Consider the following 26,666-nt stretch of genomic DNA (forward strand, 5'->3'; position numbering starts at 1 on the left):
AACCTAACCTAACCTAACCTAACCTGACCCGACCTAACCTAACCAGACCTAACCTGACCCGACCTAACCTAACCAGACCTAACCTGACCCGACCTAACCTAACCAGACCCGACCTAACCTAACCAGACCTAACCTGACCCGACCTAACCTAACCAGACCTAACCTGACCCGACCTAACCTAACCAGACCTAACCTGACCCGACCTAACCTAACCAGACCTAACCTGACCCAACCTGACCCGACCTAACCTAACCAGACCGGACCCCTCTCCCCCCTTTCATTTTTTACAGTGGTATTGTAGCGTAACTTCCCTACCGCTCGTGATTTCATAATGTAATATGTTTTCGTTTTTAGTAAGTCCTCGATTACATCTTTTCGTTATCGACGTTAACCTATTTTTCATTTCATTCCGGTGTAAATGCTAGGGATTAGGGATCTGTATTGACAGAATTATCATCATAGTTTGGCTTGGCCTATTCGCGCGGAGATGGCGCTGTCAGTAGCTTTCTCGGTATAATTAGAACTCGTTTTTCTTACAGTATGAAGAAAAATTTAATGAAAATATCGGAAATACTGTCATTATTGAAACCTGAACAAGTTGACAGTAAAAAAGCATTTTTCAACTAACAATATCAAATAAATTCACAAATTTACATTAATGTACATAAATATATAGTAATACTCTTCTGAAAACAATACTTTGAGTATATCATCTACTTTATCACAAATCAAATATAAAACATATCATATATTTGGAGGCTTCTGATGAATTGTAAATTGAATAGCAATGAAAATATTCAGTAGAAAAATGCTAGCAAGCAGATGTCAAAGACACACACCATATTTCTTACATTTATGACCCCCTAATGGTTTTTCAAAAATATATTGCCCCCTATTTGCAGTTATAAAATATATAGTGTTTTGAATAGGCCCAAAGTAGGAGATATTAGCCTTCTATAAGTATACTGTGCCCGTCTATCCTACACGGTCCTTCAGGAACAAATATAAATGTTCACAGGAGTCATAATTTTTTATTCATTTCAATTCAAGACATGGCATATTTACACTAGTACCTACATGCTAGGAATCTACGATATCACATACATTTATCAAATATAAGGAAATATACTTTGGAATGCACAATAATGCACATGTATATTGTCTACAGATGCCTGTGCACAACTTTTTTTTCTATATTCGGACAATGGTTGGTTATAAAAATAATATCATTAGAGGAGTCACTTTTATAATAGAGTGGGAATAATGCAAGAAATACTTTGGAAGTATTTTAGATAAAATTAACTTTTGGAAGATACCAAATTAAATGTACACATTAAAATTCTATAGGAACTGAAAATTAAAATGTTTTAAATTTTTATATAAATCTGAATTATAGTTGTACCCTTTTATGACATATTTATAGCTGAATACTTTAATCCAATGAGTTTTATTATCAATCAGAAAACTATTTTTTGTGATAAATAGTTAATAAAATATATGACTATATAAATATATGAATAATTCATTCAAACTCTTTCTCGCATTAAACCAACTCTATCATTGCACAAGCACTCTAACTTTTTATTTTCAAACCACTCGCAGGCAACAAACGTTATTGTTCTAAAGATATTGCTCTGTATAAATTAATACTTGAAGAGAACAAGCTAAAGTAGAGAAGAAAAATGATTTTCATCGTCAAGTTCAAGTTGGACTAATATTTCTCATCACGAATATTGGAACTCCAGTTGTTCTGAAATTCAAAATCTTAACTCAGTTTAAACTTCATTTGTATAGATATTACACATTTATATTTTCAAAGGTCCCCATGTCCTTTTTTTGAGAATCTGGTGCTCAACTTATCAGTTTTCTAATTTATTATGAAATCATTAAAAATACATTTTTAATGTATTACATGAAATATTGATAACAACAATTTTTAGTAATCCAGTTTAGAAAATATTACACCAGACATCATACTCAAAAATATCATTATTTGAATGGATTTTTTTGAGACAAGAAGGATTTCATGAATATTCAAGAGAGGGCAGGTATATTCATTCTTTGCAAAGATTTAATGAGTTTTTTGTTAAAATCAACAGCCAATAAATAAGAAAAATAAATAATTTTTGGTAACATGTGCTTATAGTCTAAGAGCTCACAATGAAAATAATGATATGATGCAACAAATGAAACTCTCCTTATTACTTGAAAAGCAATCATACAAATTCATTCATGGAGAATAAAGCGCCACCTAGCCAGTTCAGCTGAATACATTTCCACAGACTTCAAGTCAGGAATTGAAAATTTTCCGATGTCAGTGAAGTTGTATTTTTTAAAAATTTGTTCAATGACAAAGAAAAACTTTGAATTTTTTCAAAAATATTATTTATCACCCAATGAAACCATATTTTTTTAATACAGATATGGATTTTGACGTACTAGCCATCTATTTTTGAATTCTTCATCAATCAATGGACTACTTTTCCAAGTTTTGTATTTTGTCAAAATATCAAATCTCTTTTTTGATTGGCTTCCGGGTTTTGCCGTGGTCTCCAAACGTTTCAAGTGCAACTGTGGCAGTCATCTTCAGTGGCTTTGTCGTTGTCAACTGAAACTCACGTCAAAAAGAGTACTTCGACCACGCCACTGAACACTTTAATGAAATGAATAAAAACTTTTGTCTAATTACCATTAATTAATTTCATTTATACGACCGGTTTCGAGTTCAAACCTCCCATATCAAGTATAAAACTGAAATGTGAATTTTGAAAACTCGGTTATATCGTGAGTTTTTAGGGTAGTTGAACGAACCAGGGTGCCAACTTTAAAATTCAACACTGAAGATAATAGGGGTTGTTGAACTTATAAATTCAAGAGTGGAGACTTACATAAATCGAGTTGCTCGTTTAGGGGTATATATTTCTGATTTTTAATTGATTTGTTAATTTCTATGGCTTCCAACAAATTTATTTTTTTCCCTTCATTACATATGTGTAGGATTTTGAGGTAATCTTTACTTATCTTGTGTTTTGATTCTTGAAGATGTTTATACATTGTAGATTTTTTGTCCAAATAGACGTGTTCACGGAGCTTTACGTCAAAATTTCTACCGGTTTTGCCTGCAGAGCAGAGTTCACATTTCAGTTCTATACTTGATAATGAGGTTAACCCGAAACTGGTCGTATAAATAAAATAAACTAGTGGTAATTAGACAAAAGTGTTTTTATTCATTTCATTAAAGTGATCATGAATTACCACAAAATAAACAAGTCATCAATCACACCTATCACGCCACTGAAGATGACTGCCGCAGTTACAGTTGAAACGTTTGGAGATTACAACCAAAGATCACGGCAGAACCCGGAAGCCAGTCAAAACATTGACGCCAGCCGTGAAAGCCTACATTCCTATGTCAAATATCTGTTCCCTTAATAGTTGAACGAACGTGACAAGTTTTTTTGAAAAATAAAGGTTTCTGCTTCGACAACTTCTAGCAGTATTCTCGTTTTTCAGCCATCCTTTGTCTTCTGATAATTTATATCAATATTTTTAAAGAAACAAAATTGCTAAAACGGTACTTAATGCTAGTCACCCAGTAAGAAGAGTTTTCATATAAAAATGTTCAGTGCATCTTATCTTTTTTATTTTCTCTTGCTAGCTTTCACTTTTTTGCAACGCAGTAATCAACTAGTTTTAAATACTTGTACACACTAGACAATCACATGATTATAAAAATTAATGATATAAAACATGAAAAGAATTGTATAATAATAAAAATTATCGATTAAAACAGTATTTCAAACATTAATAATAATAAACATATTTCATAAAAGTATTCAACAACAAATTCGAGGGTAAATTTTCGTTATGTGGACACCCGGCGATTTTGAAAAAATTTTTGACTGTACTTACGTATTTTGATGCGTTGATTACGAATCCGAAAGAAAAAAGCGGCGCTCTCCCTTATTTAGAAAGTTACGGCCCTTGAAAGTTCAGAAAAGGGCAAGCAACTTTTCAGCCTTCTTTTTCACTAAATAAACTATTTAAAAACACATGCATTTATTCACTAGGTCACCTTTATACCTTATTCCTCCTTCTTTAACACTTTTCACTTCAATAATCAATATTTTTTTTATAAAAAACTTACTTTAAAAACGAATGCTTCTCCTGGTGACATTATTCTATTTTTAGGTTAGTTACTAGTGACATTTCAGAAAAAAGCGGTTGGTATTTGCCGTCGCCTACTATTTCAAATTCGTAATACATCACCAAAAACCAATTTATGATCTAAAGAATGAAGGTAAAAAACATTTGAATTACTTCAGGAATATGGACTGCATCAGTCGTACCAACCATATCATTAATCTTAAAAACGTAAAATACAGTGATATGTACCCAAAAAGCAGCTCCGTACATTTTTTAACATTTTTATAAGAAAAATGTTGATTATTGAAGTGAAAAGTGTTACAGAAGGAGGAATAAGGTGTAAAGGTGACCTAGTGAATAAATGCTTGTGTTTTTAAATAGTTTATTTAGTGAAAAAGAAGGCTAAAAAGTTGCTTGCCCTTTTCTGAACTTTGAAGGGCCGTAACTTTCTAAATAAGGGAGAGCGCCGCTTTTTTCTTTCGGATTCGTAATCTACGCATCAAAATATGTAAGTACAATCAAAAATTTTTTCAAAATCGCCGGGTGTCCACATAACGAAAATTTACCATCTTTTTATTAAAAAAGGTGTATCTGATTCACCACAAAAAATTCATTGACTTGAATAACCATGCTTTTGTTAGATGTAAATGGAGGTTCAACAGAATTTCTATGACATTCAACGTTCAGCTTTGAGAGCTGCATAACAACTTTGACAGACTCTAACTGGCTTCAGTATGCGTAGACGAGATATTTCACAATCAAACTTGCTGCACTTTGAACAGAATACCTGTCCGCTATTCCTACAATGGTGCTTTCTCTCATATATTGTGAATTTAATGCTGCATCCAGCACAGTAATCCGCCCCTTCGTCTTTCAACCAATGGTCGGCAGCTCTTCCCGGGATGTCACAAACACTCCAAGAAAATACTCTACCTCGAGTATCACCCACGTACACGCAACGGTGATCTCTAAAAATAAATAATAATCGAATAATTATACACAGAAACATACCCCCTACAAGACTGAAATTCAGGGGCTATGTTACCAACATAACAATTAAAATTGTGGCAGCAGGTGCAACTTATATAACACTTTCACAACTACTATAAGAAAAACCTCTAGAGGAACTGATACAAATTTTATTTTTGAAGTGATGTTGGTAATTTTATGACAAGAGCAAAAAGACCTTAGTCAAAAATCGGTTGAAAACATTTCATAGAATTTTATCGGTGTCTCAAGAGTGTGCACATTATTCAGATAAATTAATTGATGCTAAAAAAATATTCTACCGAGTATCAGATTTCTCAAATATAATACCATGAAAGGCCAAACTCTTGAAACAATTGGACATTTTCATCACCTCTCAAGTGATTGTATCATCAAAAAATATCTGTCTCTGAAATTGAGAGTATGTTATACAATTAGCAGAACAGTTTTACTTACTTTGATACTGCCAAAGCTGTCACAGAAGCAGGTTCGGCATTATCTTTTCTGTACTAAGCTGTGTGCATGGTGAGTTTACTTCTAAATACCAACTGTCTCTGCCATTTGAAACCTGAAATGTTTAAATAAAACAATACACTGCTTCTAACAAATTTTTGCTTCAAGGTACTCTTGATTGATAGGACTTGTAAGGACAGGAACATCTTTTCTTTTTTCCCTGTATGTAAATGGATAATTTATTGATTATGACGTAATCAATACAGCGCAGGATTATTTACGTTTAGATTTTCCTACTGAAAATAGTTCAATATCGTCAGCCTACATTAATAATTTGTTGAATTTTGGTTAATTTGAAACATATTTTCAGTAGAATCGATTGATGTACCATCAGAATCTTTTCAATTTATGACAGAAAAATATGAAAGTGTGATAAAAAATCGAATGAGCAGAAATGAAATATCCTTACCGGGTCTAAGAGAGTTCAAGGGATTAATTGGTTTCTTTTTGGCTTCAGAAATCTTAACAAAAGAATCTGTGAGGCTTGTATCTGATTTGCTAGTTCTCATTCCTGATCCATCATCCACGTCAATGCTGGCACACTCGGCGCTATTACCGCCTGAATAAAAAAAAAATTGAAATTAAATTTTTGTCAACCTCAAAAAAAAGAGTTTAATAACAATTTGACATATAGGTATGTAATATCATTGACACTATGATATTTTCACATTTACTAAGTTATTGGGGCTTCAAAAAAATATAATTTTTTTTATAGGTGTATGTTTGTAGGTATGTATGTTTGTACACGTTTTTCTCAGAAAGTAATAGTCAGATTATGAATAATTTGTCTACGAAATGGAGCAAGTTTCATGAAAATTGGTTCGATAGTTTTCAGATATGGAATAGTAAGTATATATAAGTGTGATGACTTGGTTTGTTAATACAAGCTCGTTTACAATGTCAAAAGGAAAAATCTTAAAACCTTGTTCAGAAACTAGTAGAATTATGAAAAAAAAATAAAAATGTCCGTTTTCAAACTGGCTTCGGCCGCGGCGAGACAATTGTTTTTCCTACTCCTACCTTCACTTTTTCTGAAACCACCATGCACCCTCGATCTTCTCCGCCTCGCAGGAGCTTACAGGAGGTGCACACTCTTCGGTATCACTGCAAGTTTCCTTTTCATCTTGCTGTTCACTTCTCCATTCCTTGGTGCTGCTATAGTTACTTTTTTGCCTATCCACAGAACTTTTAACATTTTCTTCGGATAAACTGCTCTCAGAACCTGATTTCATGAGACTACCTAGAATAGGAAATTTAATGGAAACTTATAATTTGGAAATTCGCGGGAAATATTCTACATGCATATCACAATTTACAGATTTCACCATAGATTATTTTTGTATCAACTTGAAAAACGAGCGGGGGATATTTCTTGTGAAATTCTTTCTTCTACATTAATAGATTATAAAAAGGGTGTTCCAACTAAAACTTGACCATCCTTTGAGTCAGTATTGGACGTGTGATTGAAAATTTTAAAGAAGTCAATTTTCATTTCACTGGTAAAAGTCACTCTTTTTGGCGACACAATATATCACCACAGCCGTTTATGTAGTATGTCCTAGTGTTTATGTTTTTTCCAAGTTAACCCCCCTTTTTGATCCAAAATGAAGAGAAATTTAAATTCCTGCAGTTTTTTAACCATTCACTCAATTAAAAAAAATGTTATAATGAACTGAAACAATAAAATTGCTCACTCATAGATCCAGTACCGGGAACGTTGATTTGCTTGATAAGTCAATAGTGTATGGGAGAAGATTTAGTTGCACTTTCATTACAAGGTTTTGGTGATTTAGACTCTACCACTGGTTTGCAAGAAGTTGTAATGATTCTTTCTTCCTCAGGAAATTGAACATAATCTATTGACCACATCTAAAAGTAAATGTTTAATATGTCAAGAACTACATTATTTGCCTAAATAATTATTTCTTGTAGCAAAGAAAACAAAATATATAATTAGTGTTCGCGATGGCGAGCGAGAAGGACACGTTAAATTTCGTCTGTAAATATTGTTCTGCTAAAGTTAAAACAGCTATAAAATGCATAAAGTGTGCATCTGTGGCCCATCCCAGTTGTGCAAGGAGAATGAAAAGTGTAAAAATAAGTGATGATGGTATGTTTTGCTGCCAAGATATCACAGTTGAAAATGAAACTAACCATAATCCTAAGGGAAACACGCCATCGATAAATGAGGTTGATACCCCCGATCTAAATATATTCTGTGCCGATGTTATACAAAATATTGACGAAAATCATATGGAAAAGGAAATCACATACCTTAAAATTATTATTAAACATAAGGACTTCATTATACGAGAATTGCAAGAAAAACTCCTCTATCTACAAGAAAAATCTCAACAAAAACAGGAGTCTCCTCCGATACAAAACATGACAAATTCGTCAACAGTTTTTGCAACGGAGGTGGATTTAGTTGTTGAACCAGCAGTGTCTACTCGACCGACCTACAAACAAAAATTAATTGTTAACAAGAACACAAAAGAAAATGTAAAAGTTGAACAGAAACGAATTTCTGCAGAACAAGTTAGCAATGCCATAAAATCAGCTGAAAATAACATTTCAAGAAAACTACCAGTGCCAAATCAAACCAATATAGAACACACTGAAGTTAATGAAAATGGAAATTGGACACAAGTAATACAGAAAAGGAGACGTAGATATCTGGTTGGGCAGACTGAGGAAGAATGTGAAGTGGAAACAGTTCCAAGACTAGTCTCACTTCACGTAACCAGGCTCAAACCAGGTACAAAACCAGAGGACCTAAAGACATTTTTGAGTAAATCTCTGCCAGGACTTGAATGCGAAGCTCATTCTTCGAAAAGGCCAGATCTTTATGCATCTGCAAAGGTGACAATAAAAAGGGAGCTACTTAATAAAGCATGGAGGCGTGAGGTATGGCCAAACGGAGCTTTGGTATCTTTTTTTGCCAAAAAGAGGATGCCATCCACGACGCTGGATCCTCAGCATCAACAATCCACCTAAACTATCCACAAATAACTCAGTTTTTACCTGGTAATGAACAAAACGGGTGCAATGACAGTGATGTAAATGTTAAAGTCAATGTGAGTGTCTTTCATCTGAATATTCGTTCTATTAAAAATAAACTAGAAAGATTACATGTCTTCTTAGATGAACACAGATATGATGTGGTGTGCCTGACTGAACATTGGCTTGATGAAAAATGCTTAAAGTTGTGTCAAATTCCTGGATATAATTTGGTTTCTCAGTTCAGTCGCAAAAATAATATGCACGGTGGGACAGCTATATACTTAAATTCAATGAAAAATTTGAAGGTGAGGCCACTAAAATTGAATTCATTTTGTATTGAAAGAGAAATGGAAGTATGTGGCATTGAGTTGTTAGCTACTCACACAGCTGTAGTTACACTTTATAGATCTTCTTGTGTTTCCAACTGTTCTATGTTCTTTAGTAAGCTTGAAGAATTGTTTAACTATCTACATCCTCAATTTTCTAAACTAATCATTTTAGGGGATTTCAATATTGATTTTCTGGTACCCAGTTCGAACAAATCAAACTTGCTCTCGATATTCCATTCTTTCGGACTGAATTTTACAATTTCTGAATTTACTAGAGTTGATAATGATACAAAGAGCTGTATTGATAATATAATTACTAACATACCTAACAAAGATTATTTCGAAACTGGTATTATCGACCCGTGTTTATCTGACCACTATGGCCAATATATAAAAATTAAAAGTATCTACAATAACAGCAAATCAATTCAAAAAAAGAGATTCATTACAAAAACTGGATTAGAAAAATTGAAAAATTCCCTTAATGAAGTTGACTGGAATACTTTCTTCGAGCTAAGCTCAATTGAGGATATGACTGGTTTTCTATTAGATTGTTATACAAGATTAATAAATGTAAACTTTCCTCTTAAGAACGTTTCAGGCAAGATGACAAAACCGCGTTACTGGATAAACGATCAAATAAAAAACATGAAAAATAAAGTTCTTGCAATAAAAACGATATTTGACTGTACACATGATGATAGATACAAACAGGCATATCTTACATTAAACGGGGAATACCAAAAAATGGTAATATCTGCAAAACGAAATTCATACGATGAGTTCATTTTAAATTCTGACAACAAAGTAAGAGACAGCTGGAGACTCATTAAACTAGAAATGAATGGTGAAGGTACCAAAAAAAAAGACATTAAGTTCACTGCAAACGAGTTTAATTCTTATTTCGTAAACATAGGCTTAAAAATCTCTGAGGATCTGTCCCCTTCAAATTCTTGTTCTGTTCCTCTGTCTAAATCGGACAGGCCTAATGTATCAGGATCCTTTTTCATGGAACCCATTCTAAGCAGTGAGGTTGCTAGTGCGATATCCAATCTGAAAAACTCTAACTCGTTGGATGCGTACGAACTGAATAGTAAAATTGTCAAGGAAACAGCCTCATATATAATTGAACCACTTACAGTACTCTTCAACGCTTGTATTGAAAAGGGTGTATTTCCAAGTGAATTCAAAGTGACAAGAGTTGTCCCAATTTTTAAGAAAGGCGGTGATGATGAAATTGAAAACCACCGACCAATATCTATCGTTCCAATCTTTGGAAAATTGTTTGAAATCATCCTTAAAAATAGGCTTTATGAATATTTTCTGAAGTACAAGTTATTTAACCCAAATCAATTCGGATTTAGGAAATCATCCTCCACCATCAACGCAGTCAAAAAAGTAGTCGAAAATATAATAACTTGTTTTGAAAAAGGAGAACACACTATTGCTGCCTTATGTGATCTCACAAAAGCATTTGACTGTGTCTCCCATTCCATTTTATTAAAAAAACTAGAAGACTATGGCATAAGAGGAACCCCTTTATCTCTTTTTTCATCATATCTGACTAACAGATATCAATATGTATCACTTGACTCAAATAATGTATCTGATTTAGAACCAGTTACATGTGGAGTTCCTCAAGGTTCGGTTATGGGCCCTCTCTTGTTCATAATATATGTAAATGATCTCTTCTCCTACATGTCACCTCACAATTGTTTTGCTTTCGCCGATGATACCACTCTCACGACATCTGGGAAAATTGAGTCTAATTTGGTGCGCGATATAAATCAAATTCAAATGAAAGCTGACATATGGTTCAGAAAAAATAATCTCATGTTGAACGAAAACAAAACTCAACATATCATTTTTACATCTAACACCGCTTTGTTGGAAGGGCACAGTGTTAAACTTCTAGGTATACATCTCGATGATACGTTGAACTGGTTGGAGCACACTGAACAACTTAGCACTAAACTGTCCAAATACACCTTTCTTCTTCGGAAATTAAAAAATTTGATTTCTCAACAGGCGATACTGTCGGCGTACTACGCTTTTTTTCATTCTCATTTATCTTACGGGACAATTCTGTGGGGGAATAGCAGCAACGCGAATAGAATATTTATCTTGCAAAAAAAAGCGGTGAGGATCATATCTGGGGCTGGTTACTCAGACTCCTGTAAACCTCTTTTTTTATCGTTGCGAATAATGACGGTACCTTCTATTTATTTATATCAACTTTTGATAGACATTCATAAAAATAAATTAACACAGAATAGAAATTGTGATTTCCATGATTATAACACGAGAGGATGTGAATTATTAAGGCCAAGTAGATTCAGACTACAAAAATCGAAGAGGAATTCAATTGATGTTAACCTCTACAATATTTTACCTCCCCATGTCAAAGAACTAAATCAGTACATGTTCAAAATATATATAAAAGATCTCTTGATAACAAATTGTGTATACTCTACTGATGAGTATGTAGCTGTCCTATCCAATGCAACACGAACCATTGGCTAGTAATTAAAGCTGACATGTTCTAAAAAATTTGTTACTTGTGTGATGTAACTAGGCGTTTTATATTGATAACTTTATATTTTTTATATTGATAACTTTATATTTTTTATTCCACTTTGTGCATTTGACTTATCTTATTTGTATTACTATTGTACATCTAAAAGATTAATAAATTTATCTATCTATCTATCTATCTATCTCACTCGAGTCACTCTATCAGTTGAACCAGTCATGATTACATTCAAGGGGTCCCATTCGTGAGTTTGTGAGAAGGCCACACACAAAATTTGCTGCATTCTATCAGCTCTTCCTACACATGTGTTTACATTTGATAATTCATCGCCATTTATACTCCAAACATGCAACCTGAAAAAAATATAAATAAATAAAAGGTAGCATTAGAGCAATATTCATTTCAGCAATGATTTTTTTATCCATATTCACACAAATAATCCATATTGTTAAAGAACACAAATGAAAAGTGAAAAAAGCAAAAAAGTTATCATCATATTATAAATCGAAAATAAAGAAATTGGAAAAAGAAACTAAAAGAACCTGGAACAGATTAAATAGTGAATCAAATACAGAAAAGGTGAAATCATAATTCAGCACGACATTATTATGAAATGAAGCGCTGCATGAAATGAAGTAAAATTGAAATCAGCAGAGTAAACAGAAATTTTAGGTATACACAGATGTATAGAACTAACCAAGTGGCAGCACAGGTTGCTATGTCTCCAGTTAAATCATTGATTGCGACTGCCGCCACTGGTCCCGCATGACCTCTGAGCTGCCTGATAAAAACTCCTCGAGACAAGTCCCATATGATCGCCGTGCAATCTCTCGAACCAGATATGATGACTTTGTAAGCCGGACTAGCTGCGAGGCAAGCAATGGCATTAGTATGGGCATACAAATTATGTTTGATGCTCAGATTCTTCTAACTTGATTCATATTCCCACACTGTCACAACCTGTTTTCCAAAAATTATTGTTTAAATTAAATATTTTCGTAGTCGACATAAATATTTCAGTATTAAACAAAAAAAAAACTGTTACTTACCGAACTAGTCCTGCTGTAACAATCAACTTGGGAGACGGACAAACGCAAGCTAAAATCTCCCCGTTATTTTGTATCGCACTTTCGGATACAAAAACAGCTTTGTCACTTTCGTAGTTTCCTATCCTAAATGAATGGTCTGCGAAGCCCCAGGCCACATATTTGTTGAATAAAGGAGGCATCAAGACCTTAGTTTGTTCGACTGCCAGGACAGTTCGTTCTCTATGTAATATTTGACCTACAGGGCTCTTCACTTCTGAAATGAAAATCTGAATGAGTATGAAATATTTTTCAACATTTTGTAAAAGTTATGGATAAAATTAGCAGGTGGAAACTCGACAGAAATTATATCAGACATTTTCGATTGTTGCAATTTGTGCATATAATTTTTTTATGTTGATTTGTTTACAAGTGAAAGTATTACAAACTGAAATTTTCATAGAAATTTGAACTTTTTCCACAATGTAATGATATTCATTTTGAAATATATAAATTCACCAACCAAAATAAATATTTTAAATAAGTACGGGTCTGTACAGGTGAACTTGCCGGTAATATCAATAATAATACTTGAAAGTCTTCGCACCGTGCTGTGTTTACAATTTTCAACAAAAACGTCAATTCGGTATATCTTTGAAAGGATACTATATTTTTTTTAACTGAAATTTCCATTCCTTTCTACCGATCTCATTCAAGATTTCTCAAAACAATACTTTCGGACCAGACTAGTACCACTGAATAAGATGTATTTCTGATCGAAACATCGCTACTCATCATTAGAATATTAAAATACCAATGCAGTGTATCTGAGTTCTATTTTCAGATAGTTCACTGTTATTGAGATGGTTAAAATAGTCATGAATTCGCTTCATCCTTATATTTCTCGTTTAAGCCAGAGATTTAGGTTTAGGAACACTCTTTGCAATTGTTTCTGATGAATAATTTATCAGTGAATCATCAGTTTGCAGATATTGTAACCTTTCGTGTTTTCAAATTGTTTTGTTACTTTTTTCAGATTCCACCATTCCTGAAAAAACTATTATGTCAAAATTACCATTTTTTCTAATAATCACAAAACAATTGGAGATAAAGACTTTTTTTCACAGAAATACAGAGATGAAGAAAAATTTTCCCATTTTTAATTTTTCTGCGAAAATGGGTATTTTTTCAAAACTTCATTTGTTTCAGACTCATCTGAAAATCAGTTTTTTCACTACCGACATTTAAACTCAATGATGAAAGTTAAATCTGTTCTATTTTTGGTTCTGGCACAATATTTCATCATAAATAGCGGCGGACACATTCTGAAACACATTATGGGGGTAGTAGGTACCTTTGAAAATTTTATATCATAACTATTTTTATTCAAAAGTAATCAGTAATCTATGAAGAGAAGAGTTGAAACTGTTACTTTTCCCTGGGACGCAGACGAAAACCCAACGTAACTGGCAGCGACAGTACAAAATCATAGTGAACGTATTTTTTTTGTATAAAATCTTTCGTAATTATATTTTAATAGTATTGAACTGAATTGTCTCTCTACATTTCTCTCGGCTATATATTTTTTTTCATTATGAAATTTTTATTTTTTTCACATTAAACGAATTAATGGATATCTCAGTAACTACAGATAAGTCTACTAATGCTTCACTCATGAAAAAATTTGACTCCAGTGAGAAAGTTATAGTTTTCGAGTTGTTTTTAAAAAGAAAAAAATGATAAACTTACTTAATAAATATTCTACAGCAGTAAGATTTTTGGTATGTTTTAACTACAACTTCTGATATTTCTATTATTGTTCAAAATATTTTAGAACATCTCAGTGTTATAATGATTATAGATATAGACAAAAAATTTATATCTGTCCTAAACTGTAAAAAGTATAGCGGTAACAAACTAAGAAATACAATCTGCCCCTGTCTGTTTCAAGATTATAATACCATGGAACCATTTCCTCTCAGAAGACCAAAAATATTTTCAACTCTATATCTTTCTTTTTCAGAATAGTTGCAGAAGGTAAATCCGTAACACCTCTCAACAAAGTTGAACTTTTATCCCCTATTACCAATCCAGACAAAGTTGCCTGTGTGGGACTTAATTATAGTGGACATTGTGAGGAGCAAAATATACCACTACCTCAAGAACCAATGATCTTCAGTAAATTATCTTCTTGTATCGTTGCACCTTTCAGCAATGTCGAGATACCACCAATCACAAACGTAAGAATTTTTTATGCACCAAAGTCGAAAGTTGAAACTATCTTTTTATTAGTTCAGATTTCCATTGTCTAATATAATATAAATTGATTAGAAATCCCTGAAAGAATATGCAAAAAATTAAAAACATTAGCTGGAAAAACAATTATATTAAGCAAAAAACTGAAATTACAATGAAATAAAATACAAGCAAAATAAAAAAATTGAACCATCAACATGAGATGAAAATTTAAAAAATTATTAACAAGAAATGAATATTAAAAGTAAGATTCTAAGCCAAGTTACTTCACGACATTTCGATTGTTAGTATCCACAATCATCTTCGGGTGATAACTTGACGTCATATATCGTAATCAATATAACATTTTACTAGACTGAGCATTAGATACTTCTTGCCGACATAATCAAACTGTTTAATAGTGATTGCCAGTGAATGCGAAATTTTGTAAAAATGAAATTCAATTGAACCCTCTCTGGCTACGGTAAAATTTACTTAGAATAACTTCAGTATACATGCTTTTAATTTGTCAAACCAACATATGAATGACACAAACATTTTTAATATAATTTCAAATGGTGCTCTAATATTTAACCGATTTCATTTTTTAATCTTAGCCAATATTGAAATGTCAGCATCTATCTCTGCATCTATAAACATATGCAACCAACCGTCAGGCCAATATGTATATTCATTTCAAATGCTGCCACCGATATTGGAATAGAATAGAATCAACATTCGGTGGGTATTGAGCCAATAATGGAATTACACTTTCAAGCGATATATATTCATTCAAATGATGCGTTCAATATCTACCCCATATTGATATAACATTATCTATGCTTGAATCAAAATGAAATCAATACTGATGTTTTTTAAACTATAACCTTAGAAAGATCTCAGAAGTTTAATCCCTGTGTCGAGTGTTCCTACATATATATGAATAACACCAAAAATGCATGCATAAATTGTCATGGTGTGGAACTGAATTTGTACATGACATTGTCAGAAGCGAATATCTACTTTATAAGTAATAAATTCTTACCTTCGTTTTTTCAAGTTTCACAACACATCCACTTACTAACAAATAACCTAAAAATTTAATACACATATGAACCATAAAAAAGGTAACTGCTGTGAAAAACAGAAGAAGGAAGATCGGCGTTGGCGTGGTTGCGGTGTTGTATTTCCGTGGTGCATTCTCATTGTCTGTGTTGCCAACTCCTCGCTCACTTTTCCAGTAATGGATTCCTAATATTCATCAACTTATAAATCATCTTAATAAGTGAATTAATAACATTTGAGAATTAGTAAGTACACATTTCCAGATTCATTTCAAATATAATAATTATAATAATAATGGTTGTTATTATTATGAAAGAAAACAGAAAATGAAATTAGTAATTACAATATCCGTTTCTTTCGTCACATTTAAGAGCAGTCATATTATAGAATTTTCTCTTGATGTTTCGCCATGACCAATCAAATCAATATCAATGTTGTGATATACTGTTTGGAACCTTTGGTGTAGTAATGAATATTACTGGAGTTTTTCCCAACACCATATCGTTATTTTTACACCTCGACACGTGTTTCGATCACCAAGTGATCATCTTCAAGAGGAAGATAAAACTGAAGATGACCACACGTGTCGAGGTGTAAAAATAACGATTTGGTGTTGGGAAAAAACTCCAGTAATATTCAATATCAATGTTGTTTAAAGAATATTCACTCATCATCCATATGTATTTTAGAATACTATGATTTGAAACTGAATGAATCAATAAAGGGTCAATATTATATTTAGTAATATATTCAGTGACTACATTTACTACATTGGAAAGATATGAAAATAACTACCTATATAATTTTTAAGACTTATATTATTATCGGCTCAATATGTTTCTCATAATTTCAATATTTCTCTAATGGCCCAATGGGGAATTCATACTGTGGCCAATGTAGTGTGCTACATTACCTGTTACTTTTTTATTGTATTGTAATTGTTTTTTTTTTTCATATCACCCTGTTTAATTGAAATCGTTTACCTAATTTAATTTTGTTATTACCTACTGTTATATATAGAAGACATTGTAGAATAGTTTCATGTACCAATCCAACTGAAAACGTGTCTTAAATAAAATTTATTGTGAAAATTGTATAACTATTATCATAGCTACCAGTAGATTTAGATAACAAGTGATATTACCAATACAATAAACATTTTCACATCAATGTTTTATAGAGTGCTGATTGGGAAGTGGAACTGGCCGTCGTGATAGGGAAAAAAGCGAAAGCAATAAGAAAAGACCAAGTCAATGACTACATATTCGGATATACAGTGGCTCAAGATATCAGTGCTAGAGACTGGCAGAAGAAACGGAACAACGGGCAGTTCTTACTTGGAAAGTCTATGGATACATTTTGTCCTCTAGGACCGGCTGTAGTCACTAAGAACAAAGTCGATCCATCTAATCTAGCAATTGAATCTTGGGTTAATGGAGTTCAGAAACAGAATGGAAATACATCGGAACTTATATTCAAGATAGACTTCTTGGTATCTTACCTGTCTCAGTAAGTTAAAAATTGTTTTCATATAGCTCATACATATAGTTACTTACCGTTAAAAATATAGGTATCTATAAATTATTGAACTTCTGAATGATCTAAGTACAGTGACACAGTAATGGATATATCATGAAAATAATATCAGTTTCAAGCGTTTTGTTTATAAAAAAATGAGATCTAACTCTGTGTTACGAATGGCATTTTGTAAAAAATAGGTCAGAATGGGACATTATCTCAAAAACATAGTTATCTATCAAGTATTGAACTTATGAATATGAATGGCATGTCATAGTAATACATAGATTGTGAACCTAATAGGAAAATCTATTCCAAACTTCCTGCATAAAAAATGATATTTTTTTGTTATGAAAAGCTTTTTTTTGAAAAATAGGTTTTAAAGATACTTCTTAATATGTTGAAAATATATTTATCATCTATAAAATTTTGAGCATGAAACTATATCAGTTTCAAGATTTGTGTATACAAAACAAAACAACACCAAATGTAACCTTTTTTTTTCTGCAATTTTTCAGAAAATTAGAATAGATTAGATCAAAACAAAACTAACATCATCATCTTGATCTGCCCATTCCTGATAAGGCGTAATCCATTACAGGCATCCCATAAACTGCCTAATATTTACAAACACGAATTATATCATGCCGCCACCAGAGAAGAAGCGAACTCAGCATTATCTCCTGACTCTGCAGAATTTACTTGTTTGCTCATTTGTTTTATTCAAGTCAGTCAGTAACTAGCATTCACACTGTTAACATCGTTCTTCTGAGCTGAAAGTTGTATTTCATAAATAAATAAATCTTTTTAAAAAGGAATTTCCATCACTCGTTGATGTTTTTGGCGCAGTCGGTAGGATAATCAGAATTGTGACGAATCGATCGCGCAGTTTTCGTGTTAACGATTGACTGATTATCGAACTCGAAATTGAATTTTGGTGATTAGTTTGTGGACTTGGATTACGGAGTGGCTTCTCAAACTTCAGAAAACCCAGTCTATTGGAGACCCGTACCCATTGTCAACAGCCTTTCATCGAGTTTTGGGACCAACATAGCCCAATTCTGCAAGGAGCACTGCCTGGAGAAGACAGAATAGCCGATCCAGACACAACCCCTTATAGTGGATAAGTAGATGAATACCATGCTCAAAGTCGTACTCATATTGCTGTAAGTACAATTTTAATGTCGCTCAATCAACTGTTGAATGCATTAGAAAATTTGGATATAAATACTCCTTCAACTGACTCACAAAGATTTTCAAACCCTACTCCTACACAAAACACAATCCTGAGACCACCTCTTCTCAATATTTTGCCAAATCAACTCCCTGATATAAATATGGCTCAATTTAAAGCAGAATATTTAAGTTGCTTGCCAGAATTTGATGGCAACCCCAATGACCTTAACAGATTTTTATCAATTAGTGAATCACTTATCACAAACTTTTACGATAATATCAATGTAGATAATTTTCAAAACATTTATCTGCTGAACTCAATCATTTCCAAATTAAAAGGAAATGCAAAGACTATAGTAAACATTCAAGGAGCCAAAAATTGGCAAGATTTGAAAACAATATTAACTAGAAATTTCTCAGATCAAAGAGACGAGGTTTGTTTAAATAGAGACCTTGTTATGCTCAGACAATCTCATAACGAAAACGCTCAATCATTTTATGATAGGTGCTTGAATATTTTGAATTTGCTCTGTAGCTACGTAAATGTTCATGAAACAACAGATGTTGCCAAAACTTTAAAAAGAGAACTTTATCAAAATTTAGCACTAAAAACATTTTTATCCGGACTCAAAGAACCCTTAAGCACCACACTGAGATGTATGAAACCCAACTCACTTAGTGAAGCACTACAATATGTAATACAAGAGGAAAATGTTCACTATTTTCAAAATTTTTCAAATAGAAATGTTGCAAAATCTGTTGTAAATCAAAGACCAATACAACAAAGATCAGGAAATATCCCAAATAGTAATAATACCTCAAATTTGCACAATCAAAACCATTCATTCAATTCTAACACTCCAAATAACTTTTTCCAAAGACAAAATAATTTTCCTTCCCAGCCTATTAATATTCAACAAAGGTCTAGACCTCAACCACAACATTTTCCAACAAATGCACAGGTTTTCAAACAACCGCCTCAAAATGTTTTCAAACCTCAAAACAAACCGCAACCGAGACCTTCCCCTATGAGTTTATCAACACGAAATACTCGTTTTCAACCAACACAAATGAGTGTTTCCACAAGAAATACTAATTTTGCACAGCCATCCACGTCTTTTGCAAATAGGAGACCACAGCCTCCAAGAAATTGGATTAGTGAAGAACTATTTAATACAGAAACGGACGAAATCAATGAACCCGACCAATCTTTTGAATCCGATGAATATTTTGATACTGCTCAAAATATTGCCATTGATAATCAAGCTGAATCATATAATGAACATTTTATTTCCGAAGACATTGAACCACCAGAAAATGAAAACATAAATTTTCATTAAGAGCCTCGGAAAATGTCAATACAAATCCACAAATAATTTCTTTCAATTCCTCAAATTCAAGTGAACTATCATACATAATTTTTCCAGAATGCAACCTCAAACTTTTGATTGATTCCGGTTCAACCAAATCATTCATTGACCCCGAAATCGCCTATAAATATTTTCCAAATTCAATTAAAAATGACCCATTTATAGTATCTACCGTTTTTCAAAAATCTGCTCACAAGTACAGTGCAGAACTTCCTTCCTCACAAATATTCAATTTACCAAAACCAATGAGTTTGAAATTTTTCTTATTTAAATTTCATAACGTTTTTGACGGTCTCATTGGCCTAGACAACCTTAAAATTCTACAAGCTAGTATTAACTTCGACAAAGGATATTTAATAACACCATACACAAAAATAAAACTTTTATTTTATCAGACTAGTAACGAACTTAATTTAGTCACAGTGGCGCCGAGATCAGAACAAGTGATAAAAATCAAAACATCTATTCCTAATGGCGAAATTGTAATACCTCATTATAAAATTCATAATTGTCAAATACCACAATGCCTCAGTACAGCAAAAAACGGTTTTGCTTTAACAACCATTTTAAATAACACAGTTAAACCAGTAACGTTAGATTTTTCGAAACCTTTCTCAGTCGAAAAATTTGATAGGAATGAAATCCAAAATATTGACTTAAACAATTTTGAAATATCTACCAACCGAAAGTTAGACCTGTCAAAGATAAGAACCGAACATATGAACGAAGAAGAAAAATCAAAAATTCTTGAAATTTGTGAAGAGTTTTCTGATATATTCTATAAAGAAGGAACTCCCTTGACTTTCACAAGCAAGATCAGACACCACATACGAACGACAGACGAAATACCTATATATTCGAAATCTTATCGATACCCGTTTATTCATAAACAGGAAGTCGAGAATCAAATAAAAAAAATGCTTGATTCAAAAATCATTAGACCAAGTAATTCTCCATGGTCGTCACCCATATGGGTCGTCCCCAAAAAGGCTGACGCTTCAGGACAACAAAAGTGGAGGGTAGTTATCGATTATCGGAAGCTCAACGAGAAAACGATTGACGATAAATATCCCCTTCCAAACATTCATGATCTCTTGGACAAGCTTGGGAAATGTCAATATTTCACGACATTAGACCTGGCTAGCGGTTTCCATCAGATCGAGATGGAAGAAAAAGACATCGAAAAAACGGCATTTAACACGGAAAATGGACATTACGAATTCCTCAGGATGCCATTTGGTTTAAAGAATGCTCCAGCAACTTTCGAGAGGGCAATAGATAATATTTTACGAGGAATCCAAAACGAAAAATGTCTCGCCTACCTTGACGATATAATTGTATTTTCCACCTCTCTTCAAGAACACTTGGAACGACTTAGATGCGTATTCCAAAGGCTCAGAGATGCTAATTTCAAGATACAACTTGACAAATCTGAGTTTCTACGAAAGGAAGTTGCCTACTTAGGTCATATAATAACTCCTGATGGTGTTAAACCTAACCCAGACAAAATTAGAGCTATAAAACATTTTCCCCTTCCCAAAACTACCAAACAGATCAAAGGTTTCCTTGGTTTGTTAGGATATTACCGTCGCTTCATTAAAAATTTCGCGAAAATCACAAAACCTTTCACAAAATGCTTAAAAAAGGGTGCTAAAATCGAACACAACAATGAATTTATCTCCTGTTTTGAAACATGCAAAAACCTCTTAATGAACGAACCCATTTTGCAATACCCTGATTTCACGAAACCCTTTAACTTGACAACCGACGCCTCTAATGTAGCCCTAGGTGCCGTCTTGTCACAAGGAACTATAGGTAAAGATTTACCTGTGGCATACGCCTCAAGAACCCTAAATGATTCCGAGCAGAATTACTCCGCGATTGAAAAAGAATTATTAGCCATTGTATGGGCCACAAAATATTTTAGGCCGTACCTGTATGGACGTAAATTTAATGTCATAACGGACCACAAACCACTACAATGGTTATTTTCACTAAAGGATCCCAACTCTAAACTACTGAGATGGAGAATCAAACTAGAAGAGTTTAACTTCTCTATAATATACAAAAAAGGCAAACTCAATACCAACGCAGACGCCTTGTCACGCGTTGAAGTACATACCAAAGAAACAAGAACTTTTTGGGAAGAGCTAGATGACATACTCCAGGAGTCCGAGCGTCTAGCAGGCCCATCTGTTTCTTTTAACCCTCAAAATTCAATTAATACTAACTTAGATACCCCAGACTACCAACCGTCTTTAGATATCTTAGAAATTGGTCAACCTTTACAAGACAATGACAACATCTCTATGGTAGTAAACGTAGAGGCAGCCAACACTGAAAACCAATTCGAAGAACTATCTATTCCCTATTAAATAATAGCAACGAAATCGAACAAACTCACGAAAACAGTACAAGGATAGACAATGAAACCACCTTAGAAAATACTCAAGAAACCGAACAAACCGATAATCATACTGTTCATTCCAACGCGGACGAAAACCCAATCGTTAATATCCCAATAGTAAATTACGCTGTTAATTATGGTCAAAACCAAATCGTTATCTCATCAGTTTTGCACTCCCCAGCTAAACCAAAGATCACAATATTATTTGAGAAAAAGAAAAGAATTAATGTTCAACTTTCTAAAAATAATTTGGAACAAGAAACTATCAAATTTATTAAAGAATATATTGTACCAGATAATCAATACCACCTATTCTTCGAAGATCCTAATTTATATGAGCCTTTCTCATTGATCTTACAAAAATATTTCAGAAGTACTTCACTAAAATTCAAAAAATGTAATAAGAAACTTCTAGATGTCACGAAAAAACGGGATATAGAAAACACAATCAGAAATTATCATGAAGGAAAATCAAACCACAGAGGCATCGATGAAACACTCCAAAGAATAAAAGAAAAATATTACTGGCCGTATATGAAAAACTCGATTCAAACATTTATTAACGAATGCGAGTTGTGCCAACGATGTAAATATGATAGAAACCCCGTGAAAACACAGATGAATGTCACACCCACTGCGGTAGGTCCTTTTGAAATTGTTCACATAGATGTTTTCACCTTTGAAAAATCCAAATTTCTCACAATAATTGACAGTTTCTCAAAATATGCACAAGCATACTTTCTCGACGCTGTCGCAGGTACTGAAGTTGCGAATAATTTAATTAACTTCTTTTCACACCATGGCATTCCTAAACAAATAATTTTAGATAACGGAACTGAATTCAAAAATGCAGTAGTTACGGAACTACTTGCTTTACATAAGATTAAAGTTCACTTTTGTTCTCCAAATCATCCTCAATCAAATGGAGTCATTGAAAGATTTCATTCCACCATTTCCGAGCATCTTCGCCTTCTCAATACAAAAGGATTTTCAAAAACACCAATAAAAATGAAAATGATTTATGCAATTCTAGCTTACAATCACTCCATTCATTCTGTAACTAAATTGAAACCTATTGATGTTATCAATGGTCACACAACCAGTAACGAACCTTTTGACATGAAATTAAACCAAATACTTCTGAATGACTACGTCGAACAACACAAAGAACGTGCGAAACTACTTTATTCAAAAATAAATTCCGACATTATTTCGAAGAAACAACAAACAATTTCCAAACTGAATAAAAATAGAGACTCCCCAGAAATATTTAAACGAAAACAGAAGGTATTTGTTAAAACTCACGTACGGAAAAAGAACGCTAATAAATTCGCTAAACCCAGCAAAATTACATCAGTTAATAAAGACAGAAAAATTCTATCTACTGCACATCAAGCAAAGATTCACATGGACAATGTCAAACGCCCACTTCGAAGAGTTTACTCTTTCGACAACTAAACATATGTTTATCGTTTCAGATTACCCGGAGTTCTCGCGACCCAAGAAGCAATAACACTTCGAAACCTTGAGAATAATCCCGGCTTGATTCCCGTAAAACTTGGCTCAGCAAAAGTACGAGAATTTTATCATTCGATTATTCATTATTATGATTTGAATCCGATAATAACTGAAATTAACAAATTGAAAACTAAATCATACAATCTAGAATATTTAATTTCAAAAAATGCAGAGTATTTGAAAGACACCTCAAACTATTTGAGAATTTTAAAATTTGTAGAAGAAAATGCTGAAAAGAAGCTTATTGAAATACTACCACATCCAAGCAGAACTAAAAGAGGTTTAATAAATGGCTTAGGGTCAATTTTTAAAGCTGTTACCGGCAACTTAGATGCAAATGACGGTGAACGTTACGAAAATTTAATAAAACAGCTGCAGCAAAATCAAAATGCACTGACAAATAATATAAACACACAAAATACTTTAGCAATCTCTTTGATTGATAAATTCAATAAAACGGTTCAGCAAATAAATCATAATGAAGAAATGTTGGCAGAAAAAATAAATCAAATTTCAAAAATAGTTCAAAATCATGCTTACAGAGAAAATTCAAATTTTATCAAAGATATAATGAATCAATTAATCAATATGTTCGAAATGATTATATCAATTCTTCAAGACATCGAAAACTCGATATCCTTTGCAAGAATTGGAATCATGCATTCAAGTGTAATGAAAACTAATGAACTAAAAAGAGAACTAGAGTCTCTTGAAATTAAGTTCAAGAAAAATCAATTACCGATAGAAATTAGTTTAGAAAATATACCTTTGATTGAAAAATTAATTAAAATTGATTGTTACATACTCAACAACAAGATAACCTATATTCTCCATGTGCCAATAACCTATTCCTCTGAACTGAACCTTTACCATCTTTATTCAACTCCTATTTATACAGGGGGTCAGTTTAAGGCAATAGTACCGCGAAATAAATATTTACTAAAAAATGAATTGTACTACGCATTCATGAGCGACGCTTGCATGAAAATCCGTCCACAGTTATACATCTGTGAACAAGCTGACCTCTTCGAAGCAAAAAAACACCAACCCTTGTGAAATCCAGCTTATAGACATCAAGGATCCATCCAGCTGCCAGCAAATAGATATCCACCTAACCCAATCAATGTTCAAACGTCTCGAAGAATCCAACCAATGGATTGGCCTCTTACCAAATGAAGAAACCATTAAAATGAAATGCCATCAACAAGAAGAAATGACCAAACTGATTGGCTCATTCTTAATCGAGATACCAAATGGTTGCCAATTGACGACATTCCAAGAAGTCATTTCCAATGAAATTCGTTTAGCCACGCAGAGTAAGCCGATTTTATTTCCTGAAGTAAACATACCCAAGCAAATTTCAGCAACAAAACTGAACCTGAGTCTTCATCTGGACCAAATTGAATTAGACGAGCTACACGACATCAAGTCGAGAATAATTGAAAACCGTCTTCTATCAAGAACAGACTTTATCCCATTTACCCCCAGTGCATGGACTGTCATCATATACTGTATTCTGGTAGTCTTCATGGCTTACTTCATCTACCAAAGAGTGCAACGAACCAGATCGAAGTCCAAGGAACCTTTGGAAGCGCCAATAGAACTTCGAACCGTTCAACTTCCTCAGTAACCTCCGAAGTTGAATCTGCGAAGGGAGGAATTATATCATGCCGCCACCAGAGAAGAAGCGAACTCAGCATTATCTCCTGACTCTGCAGAATTTACTTGTTTGCTCATTTGTTTTATTCAAGTCAGTCAGTAACTAGCATTCACACTGTTAACATCGTTCTTCTGAGCTGAAAGTTGTATTTCATAAATAAATAAATCTTTTTAAAAAGGAATTTCCATCACTCGTTGATGTTTTTCACGCCTTTTGCATATAAAACTGAATAATAAAGCTATTGAATTTTATATCTCACAAAAATTAAAAAAAACAAGTAGAGAACTACACTTAATAGATAATAGTAGTTGGGTATGATTTATGAAACGTCTATATCATACATTTTCTTGATTTGATCAGGAAGTCATTTTTTATACATCTAATTTTCGTATTTCAGGATTGTTACGCTCTATCCAGGTGATGTCATACTGACGGGTACTCCTGCTGGAGTAGGTATGCATAGAAACCCACCGGAATTTTTGAAAAAAGGGGATATTCTGGAGAGTGAAATCGAAGGGATTGGAAGGCTGAAAAACATAATAGTCTGATTTCTTGCAAAAGGAAGACTACAAAGGAAAGCAGAATTCCTATAGAAATATACCCCCTTTCAAATCGAGTTCCAAAATTTTTAAGGTTTTTCAAAAGCAGAAAAATGTACATGAATGAATATACGACATTACTATTCATTTAGTACTACTCACTCAAATATATCTTTAACGAAATTTCCAATATAAAGTCGTTGTTTCGTAATATGTGTTGCTTCTTAATTTCATATTAACATCAAATCGATGTGACAAATTAAATTCTAAAATTTTCACATGTTTTCATCAATGTTGCATATTTTTATGCAACACGTAAAACATCGTGAAGGATTTGACGATATGTGTATGAGTGACGTAATTGCCAAAACGTGTAACTCGTTGATCTTTTATTAGTTGTAGGAGTCAATGTTCTCTCTTTAGTGACCAGTCACTGGTTTTCCGATGTTGACAAGTCACGTCATTGTTGATGACGTCACGAAGTTACCCGATTTTTGAAAGAACTGCAGAAATGTGAAACTAGCTACTACTTTATATCAGTACTCTTAAAATCTCCTGATGGTGCTAACTTGGTTAGCCAAATGCGCTTCGAGTGACAGTATTTTCAATTCTGGTCAGAGACCGGTTTTCAATAGATTCATT

General features: G+C 33.1%; 3 protein-coding genes across 5 annotated transcripts; 2 read left to right on the forward strand and 1 right to left on the reverse strand.

The window, feature by feature from the left end:
• Positions 1-1,011: 1,011 nt before the first annotated feature.
• On the reverse strand, positions 1,012-15,982 carry LOC141484561 (WD repeat and FYVE domain-containing protein 3-like). 3 transcript variants are annotated; one of them, XM_074179530.1, is made up of 9 exons: positions 15,817-15,969; positions 12,561-12,813; positions 12,209-12,471; positions 11,702-11,864; positions 7,341-7,515; positions 6,667-6,886; positions 6,056-6,205; positions 5,590-5,701; positions 1,012-5,114 (listed from the first exon to the last, which is right to left on the reverse strand). In XM_074179530.1, the coding sequence occupies exons 5-6, from the start codon at positions 7,342-7,344 to the stop codon at positions 6,669-6,671; spliced, it is 222 nt and encodes a 73-aa protein (XP_074035631.1). In that variant the 5' UTR covers positions 7,345-7,515; positions 11,702-11,864; positions 12,209-12,471; positions 12,561-12,813; positions 15,817-15,969; the 3' UTR covers positions 1,012-5,114; positions 5,590-5,701; positions 6,056-6,205; positions 6,667-6,668. The 3 variants fall into 3 exon arrangements, with proteins under 3 accessions (XP_074035631.1, XP_074035633.1, XP_074035632.1); XM_074179532.1 differs by lacking the exon at positions 15,817-15,969 and adding an exon at positions 14,691-14,710; XM_074179531.1 differs by lacking the exon at positions 5,590-5,701 and having other exon boundaries at positions 15,817-15,982.
• LOC141484560 (oxaloacetate tautomerase FAHD2A, mitochondrial-like) lies at positions 14,552-26,202 on the forward strand. The gene is made up of 3 exons (XM_074179529.1): positions 14,552-14,776; positions 17,017-17,345; positions 25,883-26,202. The coding sequence occupies exons 1-3, from the start codon at positions 14,705-14,707 to the stop codon at positions 26,031-26,033; spliced, it is 552 nt and encodes a 183-aa protein (XP_074035630.1). The 5' UTR covers positions 14,552-14,704; the 3' UTR covers positions 26,034-26,202.
• On the forward strand, positions 18,138-25,451 carry LOC141484559 (uncharacterized). The gene is made up of 2 exons (XM_074179528.1): positions 18,138-18,520; positions 23,786-25,451. Exons 1-2 carry the CDS (start codon positions 18,486-18,488, stop codon positions 24,879-24,881), a joined length of 1,131 nt encoding a protein of 376 aa, XP_074035629.1. The 5' UTR covers positions 18,138-18,485; the 3' UTR covers positions 24,882-25,451.
• Positions 26,203-26,666: the final 464 nt, after the last annotated feature.

This window comes from Leptinotarsa decemlineata, unplaced genomic scaffold (genome assembly GCF_025532065.1).
Source record: "Leptinotarsa decemlineata unplaced genomic scaffold, Ldec_3_MD MMD2_tig00006134_RagTag_RagTag, whole genome shotgun sequence".
In the NCBI taxonomy this organism is placed as follows: domain Eukaryota; kingdom Metazoa; phylum Arthropoda; class Insecta; order Coleoptera; family Chrysomelidae; genus Leptinotarsa; species Leptinotarsa decemlineata.